The 23,838-nt window shown below is 48.9% G+C and overlaps 2 protein-coding genes across 8 annotated transcripts in view; both read left to right on the top strand.

The window, feature by feature from the left end:
- The window catches only part of HNF1B (HNF1 homeobox B), a 33,912-nt gene extending 19,207 nt beyond the window's left edge, over positions 1-14,705 (top strand). For 3 of the 7 annotated variants that reach the window (XM_080399540.1, XM_080399539.1, XM_080399538.1), the window contains 3 exons: positions 124-315; positions 1,053-1,171; positions 4,111-14,705. In XM_080399540.1, coding sequence (XP_080255666.1) covers positions 124-315; positions 1,053-1,171; positions 4,111-4,131 — 332 coding nt within the window. In that variant the 3' untranslated portion in view covers positions 4,132-14,705. Of the gene's footprint in view, positions 1-123 lie in introns of all 7 variants that reach the window. The other 4 variants (XM_080399537.1, XM_080399535.1, XM_080399534.1 and 1 more) reach the window with 2 other exon arrangements.
- Positions 14,706-14,808: 103 nt separating this feature from the next.
- On the top strand, positions 14,809-23,413 carry DDX52 (DExD-box helicase 52). The gene is made up of 15 exons (XM_080399601.1): positions 14,809-15,048; positions 15,232-15,469; positions 15,807-15,937; positions 16,142-16,327; positions 16,606-16,749; positions 17,398-17,509; positions 17,818-17,890; positions 18,041-18,244; positions 18,593-18,683; positions 19,229-19,351; positions 19,556-19,706; positions 20,070-20,145; positions 20,869-20,940; positions 21,598-21,690; positions 22,224-23,413. The coding sequence occupies exons 1-15, from the start codon at positions 14,824-14,826 to the stop codon at positions 22,300-22,302; spliced, it is 1,998 nt and encodes a 665-aa protein (XP_080255727.1). The 5' UTR covers positions 14,809-14,823; the 3' UTR covers positions 22,303-23,413.
- The last annotated feature ends 425 nt before the right edge of the window (positions 23,414-23,838 follow it).

Here is a 23,838-nt window from a genome sequence, read left to right as displayed (position 1 = left end):
TAAGCGTGCCCCAAGCTCCCCTCCGCACCCCATGTGGACCCCTCGTCCTGTGATGGGGAGGGGGATGCCCTGCCTGCTCATACTGGTGCTGACATCCCTGTTCTGCCATCCCCCTCCTTCCAGGTCTGAACACCTCGCAGGCGCAGAGTGTACCCGTTATCAACAGCGTGGCTGGCAGCTTGGCAGCTCTGCAGCCGGTCCAGTTCTCCCAGCAGCTCCACAGCCCACACCAGCAGCCGCTGATGCAGCAGTCACCCAGCCATATGACACAGCAGCCTTTTATGGCCACCGTGACCCAGCTGCAGAACTCGCACAGTAAGGGTCGGGGTGGTAGCTGCAAAGGGAAGGGCCCAGAGTTTAGATGGAAAATAAGCTTGTGCTCTCTTCCTGCTCTCCCATGCCCGAGCTTGTGCCCTTGGCTGCTGCCTCTCTCCCGCAAGTACCAGCCGGTGCGGAGCTGTGAGTGGGATGCATGGTGGCGTGGGGTGGCCACATCCCGCCACAGCCTCTCCTCCCCCTGTGCCATCTACTGTACTGCACCTCCGGTACCGCTCCACTGCTGCCCTGCGGGTGGGATGCAGCCCCCTGCCTGCATCCTGTACAAACTTTATTTTTCCTTCCATGTTCTTACTGCTAAAACACCTGCTTTGCCAAAGGAGGTGGCCAGGCCTGTTGCACTCCCTGCAAAGCAGCCGCTTCTCCGCTGTGCCTTGAAGGGACCTGGCGTGGCCCCTCGGGCTCATCCATCACCCTGGCCCTGCTCCAGCGCTGGGCTCAGCTGCAGAGGGGTTGCAGAGCTCCAGTGTCTGCTCCAGCCACAGCCCTTCAGCCCCTCTGATTTCCCTGGGCGAGCTGCTACCCAAGAAGGAGGTGGCTTAGAGGCAGGCGGTGGTTTCTTTCCATGGCTCATTTTATCTCATCCGTGTCTCCACACTGCTCGTTCCCATGCAGCACCCCTGCAACTGGCCGTCACAGTGCTTGGCTGCTCTGCCCTGCTGCGAGGGCTGTGGGGGCTTTTCCGTGACAGCTGCTTGTCTCCCTCCTCTCCGCAGTGTATGCACACAAACAGGAGCCTCCCCAGTATTCCCATACCTCCCGCTTCCCCTCAGCAATGGTGGTGACGGATACCAGCAGCATCAGCACGCTGACCAATATGTCTTCCAGTAAGCAGGTAATGGCTATGTGGACGCTGGCGAGGGTGTGCAGGTGGGGGTGTGGGGGGTGGAGCGGGGGCTGTTTCCCCCCTAGAGATGGGGCCAGAGGAGGGTGTAGCAGAGACCCTGCCCTGCTGCCTGGGCTGCACCTCCCTGGGCAGCTGGCAATGAGCCCTCTGGCACCAGGAACCCCATACCAGCCCCTTTGTGGGCTCCAAACAACTGCTCGCAGGTGATGCGATGGGGATTTGGGATTTGCGACTATGCTGGACAGTGAGGACTTGTCTAATGCCTGGGGGTACCAGCCAGGGCATGCTCATCCCTGGGGCAACTTCGTCAGAGTGGGAGCATCCTTCAGGGGTACAAATTGGGCTGAGAAGGTTGGGACCACGTGGGTTCTGCTGCTTCTGTGTCCAGGGTGAATCCACCCTGTTTGGAGTTGAGCAGAGGAGCTGGGCTCCGATGTGCCTCGACTTACCCCAGCCCGTAAACCTTTATCATCTGCCCGGTGCCGGCGCAGGTGTAAAGCCGGACTTATCCTGGTACACGTCAGGTGTGTGAGGCCTTACTCAGACAATAGTCCCTTTTTAAAAGCCAGCTCTGGGGACTGTGGGAAATATGTGGCCCTTATTGATCGCTAGATAAATAAGAGAGAGCCTTGAACTTGCATTCAGATAAACTTTCTTACCGAGGTTTGACAGGGGAGAGGGAAAAAATGTCTGCAGCAACCACAGAGTAAATACGGCGTGGGATCGCTGAGGCAGCCCCCGTGGATGCCCGGCGAGGGGTGAAGGAGGGGGCTGGGGCTGCAACGGGGAGAAGCTGGGAGAGGGGCTGCCTGGGGGGTTGGGGTGCCCGGGAAGGGCTGATGAGCACCGCTGCTGGCTCGGCTCGGGCTCCCGCGCTTTGTAGTGCTCGACGTGCAGGTTTATCTGCGCCTGCTGCTGGGGGCGCGGGGGGCAGCGAGGCACGGCCGCGCCTCGGGAGCACCATTTCCTCCGCACAGCTCTATCGGCCCATCTGGTGTGCGCTCGGCCCGAACGGCCCCGATTGACTGCGCTCTCCGCCATGGGCTGCCTTTGATGCTGGGCTGGCGGGAAGGAGCCCTGGGCACACAGGAAATGTCCTGCCAGGGGGATGGTGCCCGCTCATTCCCGCTGCCCGGCCGGGCGCCACGAGCAGCCTTCCTTGACGCAGCACTGCCTGGGGTGGTGGGGGCTCCCTTGGTTTTCTCCCTCCATCAAGCTTTTGCACTTTAATTAAAGGGGGAGGAGGTCTTGTGGCTCAGGGCGGGGGAGGTGGGATGGGGGTGATGGAAATGGGTCCCCGTGGTTGCTGCGGTGAGTGGGTGCAAAGTGCCGAGGGGGCACACACCCACCCCGTTAGCCCCCGGTACGTGACAAACAAGCACGGGCTGGTCCTGCAAGTGCCCAGGGCAGGATCTGGCCCCTGTCCCTCTGCATGGGTCCAGGATGGGCACTGGGGTCATGTCCCCCCAGCGCAGCTTCCCAGCCCCTGCAGCCCCTTTCCCTACCAACCATTCAACGTTCAAGTTAAAGCTGGAAAAATTTACCTTTGAACGTTGATTTTTTTTCTGTGATCACCCATTCTGTTAGCGGCAAGGGGCAAACAAAGTGCTGCAGAGGCAGCGCGGGTGCCCCCCAAATGCTGTTCACCCCACAGACAGCTCAAATGGCTCAATCTTTTTTTGTGATTTGGGTTTCTGCCCGTGACTGGGGCTAACGGGAGCCATCCCTTGGCTCCTCCACGCTTTGCCTTGGCATAAGGCGGGCGCTGCCAGGCACAAGGGTGCCCGGTGGCAACAGGCTCCTCCGAGGTGGCCGGGGGGCCACTTGGATCCCCAGGGGAGCTGCAGTTTTCAGGGCACAGTTTGCTGGGTGAGAGCTGGCTGCTGCAGGGGGGAGTGCATGGATAATCCCAGGGTACGCACAGCCCACATGAAACCCCAAATCTGGGGGGGTCACGCTGCTGCTCCCTGAGCAACTCCCTCTTTGCAAGAGGAGAGGCATTTCTCCTGCACAGCCCAGGGGCAATTCTGCACCCACAGCCCCCATGCCAGCCCCCGCAGACGCGCTCCGTGGCAGAGCCCGGCTGCTCCTGGTCCTGCCGGCAGGGACCGAGGCCAGTGGGATGTCCCCTATCCCCCCCAGCTCTCCCCTCAGCCCAGTGCTACAGATTGCTTATCAGATGTTGTTATTTAGACCTGGAAGGGGCAAATACCTCCTGGTTCCTTTGACAACGCTTGAGGCCAAGCCACCATTTTTATTACGTTAGCAAACACCTGATAGTCGCGGCCCGTCCCTAATGACATGTCACGGGAGGCTCCTGGCGTCTCCCTATCTCTGCATTACGATGTTTGCTGTGCGCTCCAGCCCACAAGGTCACCCCCAGCTCCTGGCCCCCCACCCCACCGGTGGCTGGGGGGACCCTGGGTGGGGGACCCCCCCCCCCCCCGGGATGGAGAAGGGGCTGCTGCGGTGGGAGGATGCAGTGGCAGGGGCTGCTCAGCTCCTTCCCCAGAGGTGAGAGCAGTGCTGGGGGACAGCCATGAGCATGGCCCCCAGCCCCACTCCCACCCAAGCACAGGCTGCTGCGCTCAGCCTCACGCCTGGCTGATCTTGGCAGCAGTGCTGAGCTGTGTGGCACAATCTCTGCAACAGCCTGGGCACAAACCGGCCCTTTTCTTCTTATTATTATTTTTGGGAGGGGGTGGCAATATCTGGCTCAGAAAGTATTTTCCCACTGCCTCCCCCTCGGGGGGTCACTGGGGAGGGCTCGGGGCCAAGCAGGGCTTGTGCGGCACCACCAAGGTCCCAGGGTGGCACAGGAGGTGATGCCTCCAGATGCTTTGCAATGCCCCCAGAGACCCCCGCCGTGGTGCTGCCTTCACCCCCTGCCTGCCTGCCAATCACCGTGCTGCTCTCTCCCTCCCCAGTGTCCCCTGCAAGCCTGGTGATGCTCCACACCTCGCTGCTTTTGCACATAGCAACGGGATCTTATTTTTCCACAACATCCCGCCGGTGACCCGCGCGCTGAGCCCGGGGAGTCGCCAGAGCGAAGCCCAACGCCGCAGCGAGGAGCCCATCAACCCGAAACGGAGCCAGAAGCTCGAGACTCCCTGTCGCCGGGACGAGCCCGGATCCGCGGGGTGCCCACCCGGGACCGTGCCTCTCCTTCCCTCCGCACAGTATTTCCAAGATGTGTCTTGGGGATTTTTTTCTTAAGTATTTGCCTTCCAAGAGGCTGTTGTCTCTCACGAGGAACTAGGAACAGCTGTACTGGGAACCGGCAGAAGGGGAAGATGGATAATATTTAAGTTATGCTCCTTCACCCGACGGACTGAGAGGGACTTGGGTCTGTTACTTGGCATTTGGAAGGAGGAATTGCATGTGCTGTTGAACTGAGCCAATTAATCTGTAAATATAGGTACAGTCTGCTCCATCCTCACCCTTCCCCACTCCTATACATAGAGATTTATATAAAAAGAAGTAAATTTTGTCCAATGGATGTAAACTACTGTAATTAAGTGCAATTCCCCCATCTGTATATATTGTTCCCTAATCTCTTCTCTTTCTTCTCCCCCCACACCTTTTTTTTTTGTTAAAGGTCAGAGCTAAGGATGGTTTTGGTTTTGTATTTCTCTTCTTCCTTTAAATGAGTTAATTCAATGACCCGGGCCTAGGCAGGATGCCAGTCAGGTAGCACCAGTCTCTGCTCTGCAGGAGGACAGGGAGACGTATGTCCTCTGTGCGGTGACATCTCATGTGAAGGAAGGGCATGGGGCGAGCCGAGTGGAGCCCTGGCAGGATCTGGCCGATCCGTGTGGGGACAGCTATGGAGATCTCAAAAGACTCTTCTGCTTTTGGGGACTCTGACAGTGGTGGGGTGGGGAAGCACTCGGGAGCCTGGTGAATGCATCCAGACCGGTGGGATGCATCAGCATCGACAGTTTTCAAGGTGAGCCTGTGGCATTCGCTGCTACAGAGGTGAATGAGGCTGCAAGAAATTCTGTTGAGATCTCCCTCAAATGAGGTTGAGAGACTGTCTCACTTTTCTTCCCTCCATGGGGTGCAGAAGGGACTGGGTACCCAGTTACTGCCTTGTCTCCTGCCCAGTAAATGGCCAGTACAGATGGCTTATTTTCCACCATTAGCAGGTTCCTGATGAGTCTGGTTGGCTCCACCCTTACCAATAAACACACGGTGCTGGTGCTCTCATGCTTGTGGTGTCTACTCTGAGCTGCAGCTGGAGATGCGGGCCCTGGGCTGTGATGTGGACACGCCAGTCCGCGGTCCCCACTGGCTGCCTGCTTTGTCTCACCTGGCAGCAGCTCTTGGAGGAAAACCTTCACAGCAAGATCTCCAGCTTGTGAATGAGCGGTGAAGGCACACCCCAGCTTCGCACCCACTGAGGACACTGGGCTCCACACCCCCCAGAGCCACGAGGGCTTTAGGTGCCCAAGTCCTACCTCCCAAAGCTGCAGAACCTGTCAAAGGCATCGCTTCTGCTTCCGTGAGACAAAAGCTCCTCCGTACCCGCTCCCCTTTGCAAAGGGATCTAATGATCCCCAGTTGTGCAATTTTTTCTTGAATTTTGCAGCATGTGCCAACTTCTGAGAGTGATTTAGAGAGGTGGAGAGGAGTAGAGGTGCCCAGGGACGGATGACCACTGCTAAAAAGGAAAACACTAGATGCTTTCTTTGGGGCAAGAAAGGCTCTTTTGCTGTGTTTTTGTACAATGCCTAGCGCAGTGGGACCCTAACCCTTGCAAGGACTAATAGGAGCTGCCCTACGGTGAATAAGTCATCGTAAATTGGAGACCAATATTCAGAATGACATTTAATTTAATGTATACCATAATTAAATACCATTTCTTCTGACTCATTGCTGGTGTGTGGTCTGTAAATTCCACAGTCATCATCTGCTGTGGTTTGGCAGACATCAGTCCAGCAGGGACGCAGGTTGGTGGCAGTGACATGTCCTTCCTGCTGTCCCTTGCAATGCTGATCTAGATTTCTACCTGCCTGAATATCACGTGTTTCATACAAAGCCCCAGGTATCAGCAAAAAATAACAAGAGGCTGTAGAAGGTCGGGAGACCTGTGTTCTCATCCTCCTAATGATGCACTAACGATGTTGCTGGCAGTCGGGTACAGTTCATTCCTCATCCTCTGCTAACTTTAGCAGCCGAGTGTTAAGCAAACCAATTAGGAGCTGAGTGCCAGACAAAGCCAAACCCACCCGTTTTGGATATTGAGCCTGTGGATCAGTAAAGTATGAGGCGGAGGTGGGAGGGCGTGCCGCAGTCCCTACAAAGCTTTTGAAGATCTTTGATTGCGAAGAGCTAACATACCTGAGTGACTCAGAGCACATCAGTAGGAAGGGGTGGCCCTTCTGAAGATGCAGTGTGGGGCTGTAGTTCTAACCACCTTCAAAAATGCCTGGTTTGGTACCTTTTTTTTTTTCCCCATAAGTTAAGCATGGGCTGCTGTGGGAAAGGCTTTCAGAGCAGCAGTGAGGTGCTCACCTTTATAGCTGAAGCAGGACACCCTGACAAAAACCTTCCCATGAGGTTGTTTTGTTTCTGTGAATTTTCAAATGCACAGACAAAAAGTGGAGTTGCAAAGCTGGAAGAGAATGGGAGGCATGAAGACTGCTTGGCCCTTTCATGCAGAGTCAGAAGTGATGCTCTCCTTTAGCAAAAGCTGGAAAGAAAAGCAGCAGGTTTTGTTCCAAAATGCCCTTTGCGCCTTCCTGCTCAGCAAGTCCTTTTCAAACACACCTGAGCACCAGGCTGAGCCCTTTTCAAATTCTGCTCCTGACTATTGCATTCCCACTGGTCAGGATGGAAATGATTTGGATTCTTCTACTTAAGCCAACTGTTTTGCTCTGTGAGTGGCTTACGAGGCTAAATAGGCTAAGCTTTCCCCAGCTGATGCATATCCAGCATGAGGTTGAATTGGTCCTGCAGAGGAATGAGCAATCCAGTGGGAAGCTGGAGAGAAAAACAGGCACTATGTGACCTGCTGCAACCAAGCTGATGCTCTACCTTTTGAAGCTTAATTTCTGCACCAGCTTTAAGACAGACACAGGCTGAGAGGTATGGGGTTTGGGGTGTGAAAACTGTGTGTAAAGCATCCTTTGGTAAGTGGTCCCATATCAGTGCTGCTCTCCAGGAAGCCTGGTGGAGAGGGTAAATGAAAACCTTGAGGAAAGGAGACTCTGAGGGGCATTCCCACCAGAGAGGGGCCTGGTGAGGGAAGGGGGGGAACAAGCCAAAAGAAAACTGGGGAAAAAAGTGCAGGACACATCCAAACAAAGACACAGATGGAGAAGGTGACTACAACGGAACAAAACCTGTGTGATAAAGCAGGCAGGATACAGTCAGTAATATGAATAGAGCAAGTGATTAAGAACAGATGGTATTTACCCAAGAGATGTGAAATTATGAAGTTGCCAAACAGCTTGTTGTGTGCTGTCACCCACCCCTGGTTAGCAGGAGATGGGAAGGTAGAAAGCATGGCAGGTTGCTAGAGCATGCTGTGGGTGTTGCACATACCAACGCTTTCATGAGGAGAAAGGTTCCCCGGGTTTGGATTTAGCTTCTGGCTGAGGAAACCTTTCTGCCCAGGGAAATACCATCCAAAACTGCTTCCCTGAGCAGCCTCTGCAGCAGCTGCCCTGGGGCTGGGGCTGAGGCTGTCCCTGCCCAGATCTCACCTTGCACTGGAGCAGCACTGGGTGGGGTGTTTGCTCCCACAGGTGCCCTGACTGCCTCATTAAGTTGTGGGAAAATACCATGTAATGTCAAATGAGGCTGCTGGAAGACTTCTTCTCCTGTTGCTGTTGGGCACATTGTGTTTGTCCATGATGCAGTCGTTATTCAACAAAGAAACTAGCAGAAACATAACAAAGTTCATTTATGACCAATACGGTTTTACAGGGCTGAGTGATTATTTTCCAGTTCAGAGCTGTTCACAGGGAATTCATTGCTCAATGAGGATCCACAGGCTGCCACGAGGCTTTATTGATCACTCTTCATGTTCACAACAAACTGCAGTTTCCTTCATGGCAGAGTGCAGGGACGCTGCTGCATTTAATTTGAAGTGCAGTTATGGGTGCAAAGGAAAAATTCCCCAAATCTCAGCGTTCCCAAGGCCAGGGGATAACACTCGGGGTTGGGGCTGTTGTGGCTCTCCGCGATGCGAGGACCTGCTCTCTCCAGGGAGGTATTACCCAAAGCTCAGTGTTTTGGCATTCCTTCCCTGACCAGGATGTGCAGGCTGCGGGGCTGGGGAAGAGCACAGGGAAGCCTGGAGAAGTGTGGAGGTGGGATGTGGGAGGGCTGGGCAGGAGCATGACCTCCCCTTTACCTCCAGAGGAGAGCGCAGCATGGAGACACCCGCCTGGATGGGTAAATCCCGTGCCCCAGCTGACTTCTGTTTGTGCTGCAGCACCAGTGATGCTGCCAGGGAAGTCACTGGGTCAAAATCAGGTTAGTGCCGCCCTCATCGCCTGCCCCAGAATGGCAATAGGGCTTTATCAGAGCACCAGCCCTCAGCATGGAGCTGCAGCTGTCCCTGGGGAGCAGGGTTCCTTGGCACTTATTGTGCATGACAGGTGGTGGTGCAGACCTCGTTGCCAGAGCTGTCTGGAGGCTGTCGAGTGTCGAGGCTGGAGCAGTGTTGAGGCTCAGCTGCCATCCCCAGTGCTCCAGTGCTGGCTGGGCTCTGGCCCTGCTGCGGCCAGTCCAGCTCATACCAGCTGGCACCAAGTGTACGGATTGCTAAGGAAGTCCCACGTCATCCCCGCTGAGAAGCAGATGTCCTGCTGGCTGTGAAGGCAACAGCCTCTCCAGGGATACCAAAATACAGACAAGCTATTTCAGCAACTTTAAAAATGTTGTTTGGTGCGCATGTAAACATAACATGTAGTTGCACAACAGCACCCGGCTCTAAACGCGCGGTCTTTCTAGACTTGTTCTGCCAGTCCAGCCAGACGGCCAGATCTGCTGGAAGTTTCGGCAGGAAAACCAGCAGCGGTGTGGGGCTGTGCAGAGCCTTGGCTCTGCTGGGGCTGTGTTCCCCACCAGTGCAGCCTGCCCCCCGCACACCGTTGCCGCACAGTCCCAGTGCTGCCTTCCTGTGTGACGGGTCAAAAGGGAAAGCATTGTCAGTCCCCCGTGGCCAGCAAACACACTCTGCCCTTTGAAGCCTTTGAGAGGATTTGGTTGGGCTGGTGGCGGAGTTTGAGGAGTACACAGAGAGGAATGCAGAAAGTGCTTGCGTTGGGAGGCCGGGCTGTTTGCAGACATTGCCAGCTCCCCGCTGTGCTGCAGTCTGGCCATGGGAGCAAGTATATGGAGCTGGAGGAGTCCTTGCACCAGGCAGGTGGCAGCTTCAGGCAGTGTATGTTGATCCCATTTCCTGCTGGCATGGGGTTTCCATGATGCGTTTGCTGGAGGTCTTCTCAATTCTGTGAAAAGGTTTGATGAAGGGAGAGATGTGAGTCATAAAGACCACCAGCAGCAGAGAACAGCATTGAAACGCTTTACTTTCCTAGACCAGCATGATGCTGCCCAGCACCTTAAAATGCTCTCGGCAGCCAGAGAAAACCTCGCTCTCTGCCTGCTCCAGTGCATCCCTGATTGCTCCCACAGTGCTGGGTGCTGTGACCTCCACACCTCATGCCATGCTGCCCTGCACTGGCCTCCCCGCAACAGCCAAGGGACCTGCAAATCTGGGGGCTCACCAGCCTGCAAAGATCTCAGGGAGCCTTGATGTCCCATCACCCTACTATCATGACAGGCCAATAAGCACAACGCTCTGCATCCCACGGTGGAGCAACCCGGGCTGCCTCTCCAGCTGCAAGGACCAGCAGGTCCATCCCTTCGGCCCTGCACACCCGCGCAGCAGAGTCTGGCCAGCAGATCTCCTGTGCTGCTCCACACCATTTACCCTGCAAAGGTCCTTTGCACGCAGATGCTCAAGTCGCTCGTTTGCCTGTAACTAACTCTTGCTTGTCACTGCGAGTGTTACAAGATCTCCCACACAAGTGAGATGGGCAAGACACCACCCCTGGGTCCTCTGGGGACAAAGAACAGATGCTTTGTGGAAGGAGTCTGGTTTGACTGCACGCGGTCGGGTTAAACATCTGACATGAAAAGACAGAGCCACAGGCTGGGGAGCTAGGCTAGCTACTCCTCAGTGCAGACAGGTTAACAGCAAATAAGAGCTCAGAGTCACCATTCCCAGGGGCAGAGCCCCGTGGGAGGCTCTGGGGCTCGGCACTCAGCCAGCACAAGGAGCCTGGCTCCCCTCAGCACTTGCAGGGTGCACCTTCGTTTAATCCCAAAGGTTAATTTACCCCTGCTGCAGATGGTGGAAGGCTGACAGGTCCTGCAGCAGCACTAGGGCAAAGGAGTGGTATGTGCTGCCACAAAGGGCTCAGCAGAGCCAGCAGTGGGAGTGCTGCAGGAGCACCAGCATTGGGGGGGAGAGGTCTCTGACCCTCTGGACTTTATTTCTCTGACCCAGGGATAAAGCCTAAAAGTCAAAAAACTCAGCTGTGACTGAAGAGTTGTCCGATTGCAGTATATGTCTAATCTAGAGCCACACAAAACCTGAACCCCAGATACTTTATCTTCTAACTCAAGGAACTTTGATTTTACTTTTCTAGTCAGCAAAATTAATCCTCGTCTCTGTATTTAATATGCTGCTCAAATGGATTCTTAATTACAGATAAATCACAAATCTACACACACAACTGTTATGCTTTTCAAGTAATAAAACAGATCATTTGTCTTCCTCAGATGAACAGAGACCAACCAGCACACCATTTCCCTCTTTATGAAGAATTCATTTGCCTTAGAAAGAAAGTCTTTAAAAAACATTGCCAGGATTTCTTGAATAGGGGATCAAAGCTCCCACACTGCTGGAAACCATTTTCGCTAAATAAGATGTGGGTAAAGGAAAAAAAAGTAAAAGTTTTTTGGTAGCGGCTGGGATTACGACACCCTTGGGAGGGACAAGGACGTGGGGTCAAGAAGTTGTGACCAGGTTAGCAACACAGGGAACAGAAGGGGAGGACAAAGGAACAGAAAGTGGAAATAGACAGATGAATGAGGAAGCATGTTTCTTTGCCGAAAGAGAATGGATGCTACATCAATTCATACTGAGAGCTAAAGGATGAGGGCCTGTTAATGGATTGGGGGACACAGCAGGGATCAGAGGTCATGAGTGCACTCAGCTAGGCTAATTGACTGTTATGTGCATATTAGTGATGATAATGTAGTAGGGTAGCGGGATGTGGGGAGCAGATATGCAAAAGTTCCACTGACAAGCGCTGTCCTGTAATTCCTGCCTTACACCTGCTAAACAAATGCACAAAAGATACTGGCCTTAGCTGGCTTTCTTTGGGAGGGGAGCCCGTGGCTACAGGTAAGCACCTCTGACCTGACTCTGCACGTGAGGAAATAAACTTGCCCACCAGATTTGCTTTGCAATCTTCAGGGGGTTTATTTCAGTGCTACTTGCTGGGCATGGCCCAATGATCTGACCAACGCATCTCACCTAGGCTACTCCTGCACCCTCAGAGAGGCCCCCTGAGCATACCTGTGGGATGGGGGGCACTGCTCCGGGGTCAGGAGTGTACCCTGCTATTAATCACCTGTACCAGCTGCCATCCCAGGACTGTCTGCAAGAATAACAAATGAAAGGGGGAAACCATGCAGCCTGGGCTCTCCCCTGTGTCCCAGTCCAGTCCGTGGGCATCCTGCCAGCAACTCCAGGCAAAACAGACTGGCGTTTATCCTCCTCAGCTATAATTTTATGCCAGCCCTGGCATGTCAGAAACATGGTGTTCCCCGGTACATAGAAGCACGTGCAGGGGGGTTAATATAAAGACCAGGGTTGGTCCATTAAAAGCTGTTCACCCCACCTGGGCATGGCTGTGGCTGGAGGGGTGTTGATGCCCCCTTAGCTGGTGCAGGTGGCTGTCTCTTGTTTGCTGTGGTGCAGTCAGAGTGAGAACTCCCTGGTAGGAGGCACTGTGCTTTATTTTACTGGTTTGGATCAATTATAGGGACCAAAGCAAGTCATCCTTTGCCTTGTAGGGTTTCTGCAGCATGCACCTGGGAGGGGTCCTTCTCTGGGAGGCTTTAGGTTGCCTTGCTCAGCAAAGAAGGAGCAACACAGAAAAAGAGTAAAATCAGCTCTAGTCGATCCAGTTAAGGGATCAGTTTTGGAGGTCAGGTGTAGTTTTGAGCTGACTTTTGTGGAATCAAGATCCATCCTGGCAAGCCCTGCTAATAATTGCCCAGGTTACATCAGGCTGTTGGGGCATTAATCACTGTGTCCGTGGCTCGGCTGAGCTGAACGGCCTGTGCTCCCACACCACGTGCACCCTGCAAAGGCCTCGCTGGTCATCTGGTGTCAGCGCTGACTTGGCAATTAGCACTGAGTAATTGATAGAGCAGCACCGGGGAAGGAAAGATAAGCCCAGTGCCGTGACAAGAGCAGTTTTGCTTTGCATTAACTTCAGTTGCTCCATTTTTGTATTTCACTGACTTCTCCCTTTCACCCCCGACACACGACATGACCCCTCGCAGCCTGAGTCCCGGCGCTGACCCCTCCGAGACTGCTCCAGGGTGGATCAACTTCAGTAAAGGCGACACAGCCTCTGGGGCCGCACGTGCTGGAAGGCTGGAAGACGGGAGTGTACAGCTGGGGACTGCTCCTGCCAGAGGATCCCTCACTCCCAGAGCATGGCTTTCTGCCTGCCTGGCACCCAGTGCTGCCGCTTTGGAAGCAGAGCTCCTTACTCCTTACACAAAAGGATTTCCCAGTCAACTGATGGAAAGAATATTTCCCATTTCCTCACTCCTGAATCTGCTGACAGCATCTCTTGGTGAGTGATGGATATTGGAGATGATTTATAGTTCTTTGTTACACAAATGCCTCCACATTCTTCCGCGTCCTCTCGCAGCAACCATTAGTCACTTCCAGCAGAAAAGTGAGAGCCTCAGCCCGGGAACGGCCTGAAGGACACGGCGTTGAGTTTCTCTCCTGCATTGGCTTTATTTGCTGTAAATACACCATCGGGGACACAAGCAAGGGAAGTGTCAGTGTCGTGGTGCTCTGCACCCACCCAGGTCTCTGTGGCTGCTTCCACCTGTCTACTGGAAAGTCAAAAGGCTGGCAAAGAAAAAGTGCTATAAATCAGGCAGATAGGGGCTGTGGGGAGGATCGCATTTATGCAATTTTTCATCTCAGAGTTTGTAATTAAAGTAGTGAACATTACAGGAGGAACAGCCATTGCCTGTATCTCTCAGAGCTGTTGGATTTTGGCAATGTAGACATTTAGCCCTTGAGACTTTTATTACATAAAATAGTTTTTGTAATGCTGTTGTTGCTTAATTGGATTTCTGTTTGTTTTACTTCAAGAACACCAGGAAAAATATCTGTGTTGTTTGATCTGATACAGAGTACTAGGAGACTTACCTGTACCATTGGGTCTCACAGTTTATCATAATGAATAAATACATGAATTAAATAAATTCTGATCGTAATCTATGCAAAGTTTCTAGATTGCCCTGAGCAGCTGAGCCAGTTGCTGGGTTGCTCCTGCCATTGCCTCTAGCGTTTTTTTCTCCAAGCACTGTTGTGAGGCCGGATTGTATCAGTGGAAATCAAGGATTAAACAAGTTAACTGGGCACATTCCTGACTTTAATTCAGGTGTCGCTGGGACTGTTAACCTGTGTCACCTCAAACACACGCTGAAATGTTGTTGATGTGAGTCTTAAAATCAGGAGGTAGTGCAGGATTGAGCCCTAAGTATTTTTTAACAAAATGGGTTTGAATCAAACCAAGAGAGAACATTCCTCCACTTTCACAGTGAAAGGCAGAGCCACTTGTTGCACATCACACAGGGACTTCCCCATTGATCCACAGAGAGAATATAAACCAAGGGATGATCCAGGCAATGAAAAGTGCCAGTAAGCCACTGTTTTGCTTCCTCAGAAATATCTAGGACCTAAGTTTACATCTCCAAGAGGCACAGTGGTTGTGCCCAGCGGAGCTGATAATCTTGACTTGCCCGACACCGTGATGGATAGAAGAAAGGTCAGTCCTTTGAGACTAGCTAATGATACTGTAAATCACCAAAGCCCAGACATGTCCGAACAAAAACTTCCCACAAAAGCTTTTGTCCTCCTATTCAGCTGTCCTCTTATTCAGCTGAGCCGTTCCTTAAAAGTAGCTAAAGCAGTCAGGACAATTAACTTGCCATCAGGAATACACAAAGGGACACAACACTGCAATCGGCCTATAAAGATGTAGAACAGTTTTATGACTTATATGCCGGATTTGATATTTCTGATTTGCTTAGACCTCATGCAGATGATTCACTTTTGTTTAAAAAAAGGAAACTGGGCATCACCAACCACTGCCCTGCTGTGGTCCCTCCGGTCCGGCCCCTTCCAGCCCGCGGTACCGCAGAACTGAGATGCTGCAACTGGCCCGGGACCCCCGGGGCTGGGGCCGGCCCGCAGCGGGGAAGGGATCAGCGCCCGCCGCCCTCGGGGTGGCCTCTCCCGGTGCCCCGGGCCTTGGTGCGGCCTGGAGCGGAGCGGAGCCTAACGGCGCGTTGCCATGGCAGTACGGCGCCATGACACCCCGCGGCCCGGTCGCTATGGTACCCAGCCAGGCACCTGCTCGGCCCCGCCTCCGCGCTCCCGGAAGTACTCGCTACTTCCGGGGCGCCGCGGGGAGCGCCGGGCGTGCGGCGGCATGGAGGCGCAGGAGCTGTTTCGGCGGTTGGGTGCCGGTGCCCGCTTTGACGTGCGGCGCTTCGGGCTCGATGCGCGGAGATTCGGGGTGCGGCGCCGCCGGGGGGAGGCTGGGACGGGCCCGGGTCCCCTCCCGGCGCGATGCTGGCTCCCGGGCCCGCTCCTTCCTCGCGGCGGGGCCCCGGGCCTGCCTGCAGCCCTGTGGCAGCGGCCCGGGGGGGCGCTGGGCCTGGCCGGGGCGGCTCACCGTTTTCCCTGCTCTCTGCCCCAGGTGATAAAGGGGAGCGGCTGCAGCGTCTCTTTGGAGAGCCTCGACTTCTTCGGGCGCAAGGAGGGAGCCTCTCTGGGGTCTGTCGTGGAGAGCTGGGGGCTCACAGGGGCTGAAGAGGAGGTAAAGAGTGGAGAACAGCCGCAGGATGAAGCCGGGAAAAATTATGGAGAGATGGCAGGAAAGAGAAAAAGAGCTGCGGAAAGCGGTGGAGGGAAAAGAAAAAAGAAAAAGGCACGAGGTATGCGTGTATGTATATGTACATGCGTCCCTGGCAGAATAGCTTATAAAGTTAATGCTTTTTTGTTTCAGTTCTTTAAATCTGCGGGTTTTGTAGGTAATTTTACCAGAAAAAAAAAGAGGCTAAAGAGTTCTTTGGCTGGCCTGTGTCTGAGCTGATACAATAATTGGGCCAAGATTGAGCATGAAGGCATGGAGGTGTGGTTGCCAGCCTTCTGGAGTTTTCATTAACTTTAGCGAGAATGAGAGAAAAAAAAGGCTTTGACATGTCCTTTTTATTAAATACTTTTTGCCTGGATTTTACTAATGGAAATTGCAATTTTTTTTTAAACTTCCAGAAGCAACATCAATACCAGAGTTGTCAGAAAGTAATGGAATAAAGTGGATGTCCTCTTTGGAAGCAAAATTCGAAGTTGCAAAAGACAGAAAACCTACTGCAGAGAAGCTGGAACGCTTGAGAAGAGAAAAGGTGGGACCATGGAATTCTAATGTAGCGACAGGTTACTTGGTTTCTATGGGTATTTTGTCTGAAAATTGAGGTTCACGTGTGGTAATTTCTCTTAGGAGGAGAGTGACTGAATATGGGGCAAATAATCAGAAGATGAATCCATACATGTTTGGCTTTATGCTGTTGAAGAAAGAAAGAGTTTGTCGTTTGTCTTTTGCCTTTTAGATAAACCGCTTCAGAAATCAACACAAGATTAATGTTCAGGGAACAGATCTTCCTGACCCGATTGCAACATTTGATCAGCTTCAGAAAGAATATAAAGTCCACCCTAAAATCATGGAGAATATCCAAGCTGCTGGCTACCGTGTCCCAACACCAATCCAGATGCAGGCTATTCCCGTCATGCTTCATGTAAGTTTTCTGGTACTGCGTTTTATTATAGGGAGTGTGGCAAAATTTGGAGAGCAGTCTTCCTTCAGGGTCATGGCAGTGGTTAGTTGCACAGCTTTAGAGGTACATCAACTGCATCACAGTTCAGAACTGACCCATTACAATACTCTTGATCTCTGCTTCTACTAATGTATTTTGGGTTAGTTTGTAGCATTAATATTTACGTAAATGTGATTTTTTTTTTGTTGTTTGTTTTGGGTGTTTTTCATAGTAAAATAATGCCCTTGTTTTTCTTACAGGGTCGGGAACTTCTAGCTTCAGCTCCTACTGGGTCTGGAAAAACACTGGCATTCTGTATTCCTCTTTTAACACATCTGAAACAACCTCGGAACAAAGGATTCAGAGCTCTGATCATATCGCCTACCCGAGAACTTGCTAGCCAGGTGTGTGTTGAAGGGAAACAGTCTGTCATGTTGATGTACTTCAGAGTTTTCACTCTGAATCAGTGATTATTTTTTTTTCTTTTATGACCATCAGATATCAGAAAAAACTAATTTAAACATTTCTTTTAAGTCTTGTCTTCTATGAAATAGCTATGTATCTACTATCTCAGTCTAATCTAAATGATTAGGTTAGAGACTCAGGATTCTTTGACCATATTTTAAAACTGCCCAGTGCTTGGGCACTCTTAATACCTGCTTTCATATTGGAGATTGCTACAGGAGATTTATCTGTTTGTCCCAAACACAGAATTTCAATGAGTAACTTAATACTGAAGCTTTGTTACTAAACTGAAATAAAAAAAATACAACTCTGGGCAGAGTTCTGTTTTTAGTCAAATGGGAGAGGAGGCTTATGGGAGCTACATCATTAGAGTCAAAATATGGTAGTCAGACCTGTGAGGACTTTCTGGTGAATAATACGTTAGAAAGATGGATTTTATTATGCTAAGAAAACTAGACAGCTTTCTCTTAACACTGAAATTGGGGTGGTGTTTGAAGCTGTATCTTCAGGATTATCTGCAGTTTTTTCTGGTTAGAAAAGCTAATCGGCTCAGTTTGAGAATTTAATCTCTGTTGCTACCTTTTCAGACACATCGGGAGCTGGTGAAGTTGGCCGAGGGGACAGGCTTCAGGATACATATGATCCACAAGGCAGCTGAAGCAGCAAAGAAATTTGGGCCCAAGTCTTCTAAAAAATTTGGTAATTGTTTAAACTGCTGAAGTGCTTCTAAAAATTTAAAAAATGTCACTGACCTTTCTTTTCTGGCCTGTGTGGTTTTAAAGAGGTTGGTTAATACCTCTCAAGATGTGCAATCTATTGCTCAACACTAAAAACAGTAGCTGGCATGGAAGAAATAGGAAGTGAGCCTGAGAGTGGACCTTGTTAAATTGTACTTCTGGCTAATTGGATTGGAACTTGTGTTTCTCAGGTCTCCGTGAGTCCAGCTTATTTTTTTTGGTCTTTTTCGATGTTTTGCTTTTTCTTTTTTTCTTTTTCCCTTTCTATAGACATACTAGTCACTACTCCAAACAGACTCATTTATTTGCTGAAACAAGATCCTCCAGCAATAGACTTGACCAGGTACTGAAAGCCTATCAAATCTGGCTTTGCTACTAGCTTTGCCACTGAAAAGCGGATGTGTGCTTAGGCCTTGCATCTGTGAATGGTCTGTTAAACTTCTGCGTTTTCCGCAAGTGTCTCTTACTGAAAAGAAAACATCTCTGTTCCTAGTGTGGAGTGGCTGGTGGTGGATGAGTCAGACAAACTGTTTGAAGATGGAAAGTCGGGGTTCCGAGACCAGCTAGCCTCCATCTTCCTGGCATGCACGTCCCACCTGGTGAGAAGAGCCTTGTTCAGCGCAACCTTTGCACATGATGTAGAGGAATGGTGTAAACTCAGCCTTGACAGTGTTGTTCTGGTGTCCGTTGGAGCAAGGTAGGTGTGCAGTTGTATTGTGACTCACTTGTATTTTTCCTTTCATGGGCAAATTAATTGTTTTCCTTAAATCATCAGTCTGCTTGGTGTAATGTCTGTTGTTGGTGTTAGTATTGCAGGTTGTTTGTCTCTGGAAAAAATGTGTGTAGGCATATAGATCTTTCTCACATATTGGGGAAAGTGTTGGGGTTTTTTGCCTGTTACTTTATCATCAAATGATCATTAATATTAGGAGTGTGTACTTGTGAAGTAAGTTTGTGGAGTATTTCTCATTCGCCAGGTAATATTTTATGCTTTTTATAAAAAACCACAAATGGTAGCATGCTTCTCTTGGATTTCTGGTTTCAGAAACTCTGCAGCGGAAACAGTAGAACAAGAGCTGGTGTTTGTTGGATCTGAGACAGGAAAACTAACAGCAATGCGAGACCTTGTTAAAAAGGTATTTTGGAGAGACTGAGTACGTTCTGCTTACTGCTGAACTGAGCTGTGTGTTCTGTCAGGGACTCGCAGTTTCCTAGGTCAGAGACTTCTCTGTGACACAGATTAAACCATTGTCCAAATCTGCTATGCAAGAGGAAGAGTAACTACCCTACCTGTGAAAATGGAGTGTTCCACATTCTTGGTTATATATTTGAGCTTTGCTTAGGAGCAGTTTGTGTTAGCAGTCTGTTTAATTTTATTTGGCAGTGTGAATAGGTTCTTCACATTGTTGGTGGTGGGAGATGGAAATCAGTGCATTAAAATGCAGCCTGATGCTTAAGTCAGGAACCATTCCATCAAAGGCAATGAAGATGAACTTGCTTAGTTCTGACTCCGAAAGATTTGGCTAGTAAAAAAAAAAAAAAAAAAGTAAAAAAACCAACAAGAAAACATCCTCTGAGATGTAAATACTGGAGCTGGTTAAGTCTCTTTGGTAGCTCAGTGACTGCAACCAATAATGGTAGGAAGAGGGCCTGAACCTTACAGAAGCTTATTCTTTTGCAGGGTTTTGCTCCTCCAGTCCTTGTTTTTGTACAGTCTATTGAGAGGGCTAAAGAACTTTTTCATGAACTTATTTACGAAGGCATCAATGTGGATGTCATCCATGCGGACAAAACACAGCAGCAGGTAGGAGGGTGTAATTTCCTTTCAAGAAAGGTAAAAGCAAGAATGTTGGAATGTAACTTCAGGTAACTGACAGCAAATTAATGCAGGTTTTTGTTAAGAGGTTTAGCTTTATTAACATCGTGACAATTTTCAGGAAACAAGTTCGCCTCCTTTCTCAGATTGTTAATTAGGCTGTTTTCAAGCATGTTTCTTTCCTTTTCCTAGAGAGATAATATAGTACAGAGTTTCAGAGCTGGGAAGATCTGGGTGCTTATCTGCTCAGCCTTACTAGCTAGAGGGATTGACTTCAAAGGAGTGAATATGGTCATTAATTATGATTTGCCAACAAGTGCGGTGGAATACATTCACAGGATAGGTGAGTGAGTGTTCACAAATTATGTCCTTTTTCTTACTTCCTAGATCTTTGATGTAGATGCTGTTGTGCATGAACAAAAAAATCCTGAAACAAAGCCTACTCTGTTGCTGCAGCACCAGCTTCTACATTGCTTCATCCAGTTTATATCTGGGCTCAATTTTCAGTAAAACTGCAGTCTATGAACCTTTAATATTTAGATGCTTCAGAGACATACCTGTGCTTTCATTCAATAGCAACACTCTTTAAGAATTGGCGGCTTAGTATACTTAATTTGAACACACATCAGAAGGCTGGGGCTGTGAAAAGGAAAAAATAAAGGGAGATAAAGTAAAATCTCTTCCCTGCAAAATTTGTGTTTGACAGGTCGTACTGGAAGAGCAGGGCACACGGGAAAAGCAGTCACATTCTTTACAGAAGATGATAAACCTTTATTACGGAGGTAAATTGGAAGCATGATATAGCAAAAAAAAAAAATTTTTTTGTTTTGTACAGTGTACTGCTGAACTGCGTGGGTGTGACTGGTACCACACACCTTGTAGGCCCAGTATTGAATTTTAAGGTTTCTTTTTGAAACTTTTCACTGGTGCAGCCAGAGAGAAACTAGCATCCTTTCTCTTCTTTTCAGGTGTCAGTAATCACAATGCGATGATTTACTTGGTAGCACGTTTCAGTGAAACTCTGTTATTCTGACTTGAACCTTGCTAAAGGGCAGCTTAAACAGTCTTTACAATTAACTTTGCTCTTGTTCTGGTTTTCCCAAGTCATTAGTCGTGTAGAAGGCATGACTGCCTCATGCTGTGCTCTAGGGTTTCTAATCCAGTTCTTTAACTTCTTTGTGTCCGGAATAACTTGGTAGGACTCTGTTTTGCCTTACTGCTTTTTCTTCATCTCCTTGAAGACTGTACTCACCTAGAGTTTCAATTTGTTTATCCGCACGGAATTCTTAGTTTCATTTAAGCCTTTTATGACTTTTTGTTTCTTCCTCACCTTACTTTGAACTCACTTTTGTGTCTTTATTTCTTGCTTTAAAAAAATCACAACAGAACCCCAAAAACCAATAACAAAACAGCCAGTGGTCCAGTATTGCTGTTTTCTGCAGATGCATATCTCTTGTCCCAGCACTCGCTGCCAGAATTGATCTCTTCTCTCTTCTCCTTTCCAGTATAGCCAATGTTATTCAGCGAGCTGGCTGTCCTGTGCCAGATTACATAAAACACCTTCCCAGACTGCAAAGGTATGTTCATCTGATAGATTACCAGTTTGTTTTCCATTTTAAAAGCCTGCATGAGTGGTTCTGTAGGGGTCTGAGGTTTACAAAAGATCTAGTTGTTTACAATGTAATTTCAGTTTAGCTGCAAAAGGAATTTTAGACAGGGTGGGGGTGGCAGTTTTTTACCCAGACAAAAATGGAAACAGAATTCTTGACTTAATGGTTTTGCTGGACTTAACTATTTTTCTGTGAGTTCCCTGAAATCTGCTTTAGACTTGCTAGGCCCATCCTCATGAGTTGGGCTTTTGATAAATGAAGGGAAGTCCTTTATTCTTTTGTGTTGCCTTTAGAAAAATTGGTGTGGGGTGTATACATATAGATAAATAGGTTTTTAATTAGTGCTTATTTTCATGCTTTTTCTTAACTTTCTAACAGTTTCTAAAACTAGAAATCCTTTATATATATATATATATATATGATTAGACTTATGTATGAAATTTGTTTTAATATCTTGGGAGACAATGTGGCTGAACTAACCTTGACATAAACAACACTGAAAACATACTCAGACCCATAAATCCCTAACATCCAGTAAAGATTTTCATTACCTGTTTTATTTGCTTTGGATATTAATTTTTGCCCTTAGAAATAATTTAATTCTTCACTAAATGTCATTCTCAGCAAACAAAAGAAGAAGTTCATTAAGAAACCATTGGCAAGAGAATCCATTTGTACCACCCCACAGTGTTTCTTAAAAAAAGCCAAAAGAAAAACGTAAGTAGGTTTTTCTCAGGAGGAGGTAAGAGATGCTGTTTGTCCAGAAAAGGCCCATCAGGCTGCCTCCAAAAGAACTGATAACTTACTTGGATGGACCACCCAGTCTTAATGATTTTAGTGATAGTGAAATTTTAATGTTAATATCTGTCTAGTGGACATTGGATTTAATGCCATCAGTTTGCCTTACATGGTGCCATGTATCAGGTGATAGCAAGCTCAGTTTAAACTACTGGCCTTAAAGCCAGACTTCAGACAAGCTCTCCATTTCACAGAACCTATCTGCAGCTCTTCTAGCAAAGGGCTGGCTTTGATTTTAACACATGGAGTATTAATAAGAGAAGCAGATCTTAAGTTGTAATGGCTAGAGCTTGCGGGATCATAACACCCTCACCCTATGCTTTGGAGTGTTGCTACTGAAGGATTTACGTTCAGCTGCACTGATAGGGTATAAAACAACACCTATGTCTGTGTAATTGCTGTATGCTTCATATATGATTCAGGAGTTTTGGTCTCCAATGTGTTTCTTGTAGGAAAACTACAAAGGAAAATAAGGAAAAAAAGAAAGAAGATAAAAATGGCAGTAAATTGCAGAGTGTTTCAAAAAGCTGAATGATAGACTACTCATGAGCTGGGGCTGACACCTGTGTCCAAATGGAGATAGCAGCGATGGTGAAGGGAGACAAACATTCCTTGTGTTTCCTTCTGGGTGAGGCTGGATGTTTTATAAATAAGAAAGTCTCTACTGAGGAAATACCAGTAGAAGGTTCCTGAATGCTTCTTGCAGAAGCTGAAGAGTGTGCTCTTGCAGTAAATGCCTTGTGTTTCTGAATAGTTCAAAAATAGCATCTGTTTGTGTTACTCTCACGCAGTTCTGTATTACACCTTGGAAGTACCGTCAGTTCTGTGTTCAGATTGCCCTAGTATGTTTGTCAGACTTCCAGAAGATTCAGTGGCAGAAACCAAACAAAGCTTAGTGTCAGGCTTGGTAAACGCAGCTGTCGGGTTTCTCTGGACACTGAAAAAACCCCACCAAACCTACTTGTATTGCATGTGAACGTAAAGCCTTGCTCCTCATGTTTTTTTTCTTATGTAAAGTCATTTTGAAATAACTAATACTTTCTGTCTGTAAACTCCAGTAATTTTGTTACCGTTTCATATTTAAGCCTTAAAGCAGAATAAACAAGGTCATAAAAGATTGTAATAGAGACCTGCCTCTCTATGCAGCTTTGAAATAAGTCTGCAGCATTATTCCTTAGTCTGTTAGGCAAAAGAGGTCAGGCTCCACACATTTTCTACCTCCTATTCTGCTAAGTGTGTCCTCAGTTCACTGGGGTTGTGTTAGAATTCTGGTAATGCAGGAACAACTTCTCCTTTGCAAGTCTAATCCTTCTTTAAGCAAGCGTTCCTGTGCAGGATTTTCCTCTTGCTTTGCCATACTTGATACAGTTTGGAAATGGATCCCAGGTCTGTCGGTCGTGTGCAGCTGAGCACTGGTAACTGCTCTGCCCAGCTGACAACGGTGATGTTTGGTGAGAAACTGCTGACGACTGTCTGCGTCCTGTTTTGCTTATTCCTGAGCTAGACCGAAGTGGAATTCTTCTGTTGGCAGAATTGCATCTTCTATTTGGGTTATATAGGAAATAATGTCTTCATTTTGACATCTATGAACAAATTTACCTGGATATTTTAATAAAGATGAAGTTGTATATTCTGATAAATACCAAGTTGTCTGCTGTGAGATTGATGGTAGATACAAGGTGGAATATGTGTAACAGTTTGAGGGAGGCATTGCCAATATTCACCTTTAAAGGTACTGCTAACACAGAGAGTAGATGTGCTTATTCTAATAGTTGTGGTGGGAAAAACGGCTGTGGATTGTGAGCATCCTTGTCTCATTGCAGGGTGCAATTCTAATTCTGAGAGGCAGTGCCACAGTTCTGAGGAATATAGTTTTAAAATGAGAGTTTACATTTAATTTAGCTTTTTCTCTTAGGCTGGGCTTGATTTTTATGTTTCTGACACCAATCGGCTGTTGAAGCAGTGGCTTTTCTCGGGATTTACTCCCCCGTGAAGGGCTGTGATGCTGTCCCACCCCAGTGCCCCTTTTCTGTGGGTAAGGGACAACTCTAGAACTTCCACGCTTTG

The sequence above is a fragment of the Falco punctatus genome, assembly GCF_963210335.1.
Source record: "Falco punctatus genome assembly, chromosome: 1".
NCBI lineage: Eukaryota > Metazoa > Chordata > Aves > Falconiformes > Falconidae > Falco > Falco punctatus.
Note: the sequence above shows the minus strand (reverse complement) of the source record. Positions and strands in the feature narration are given on the sequence as shown.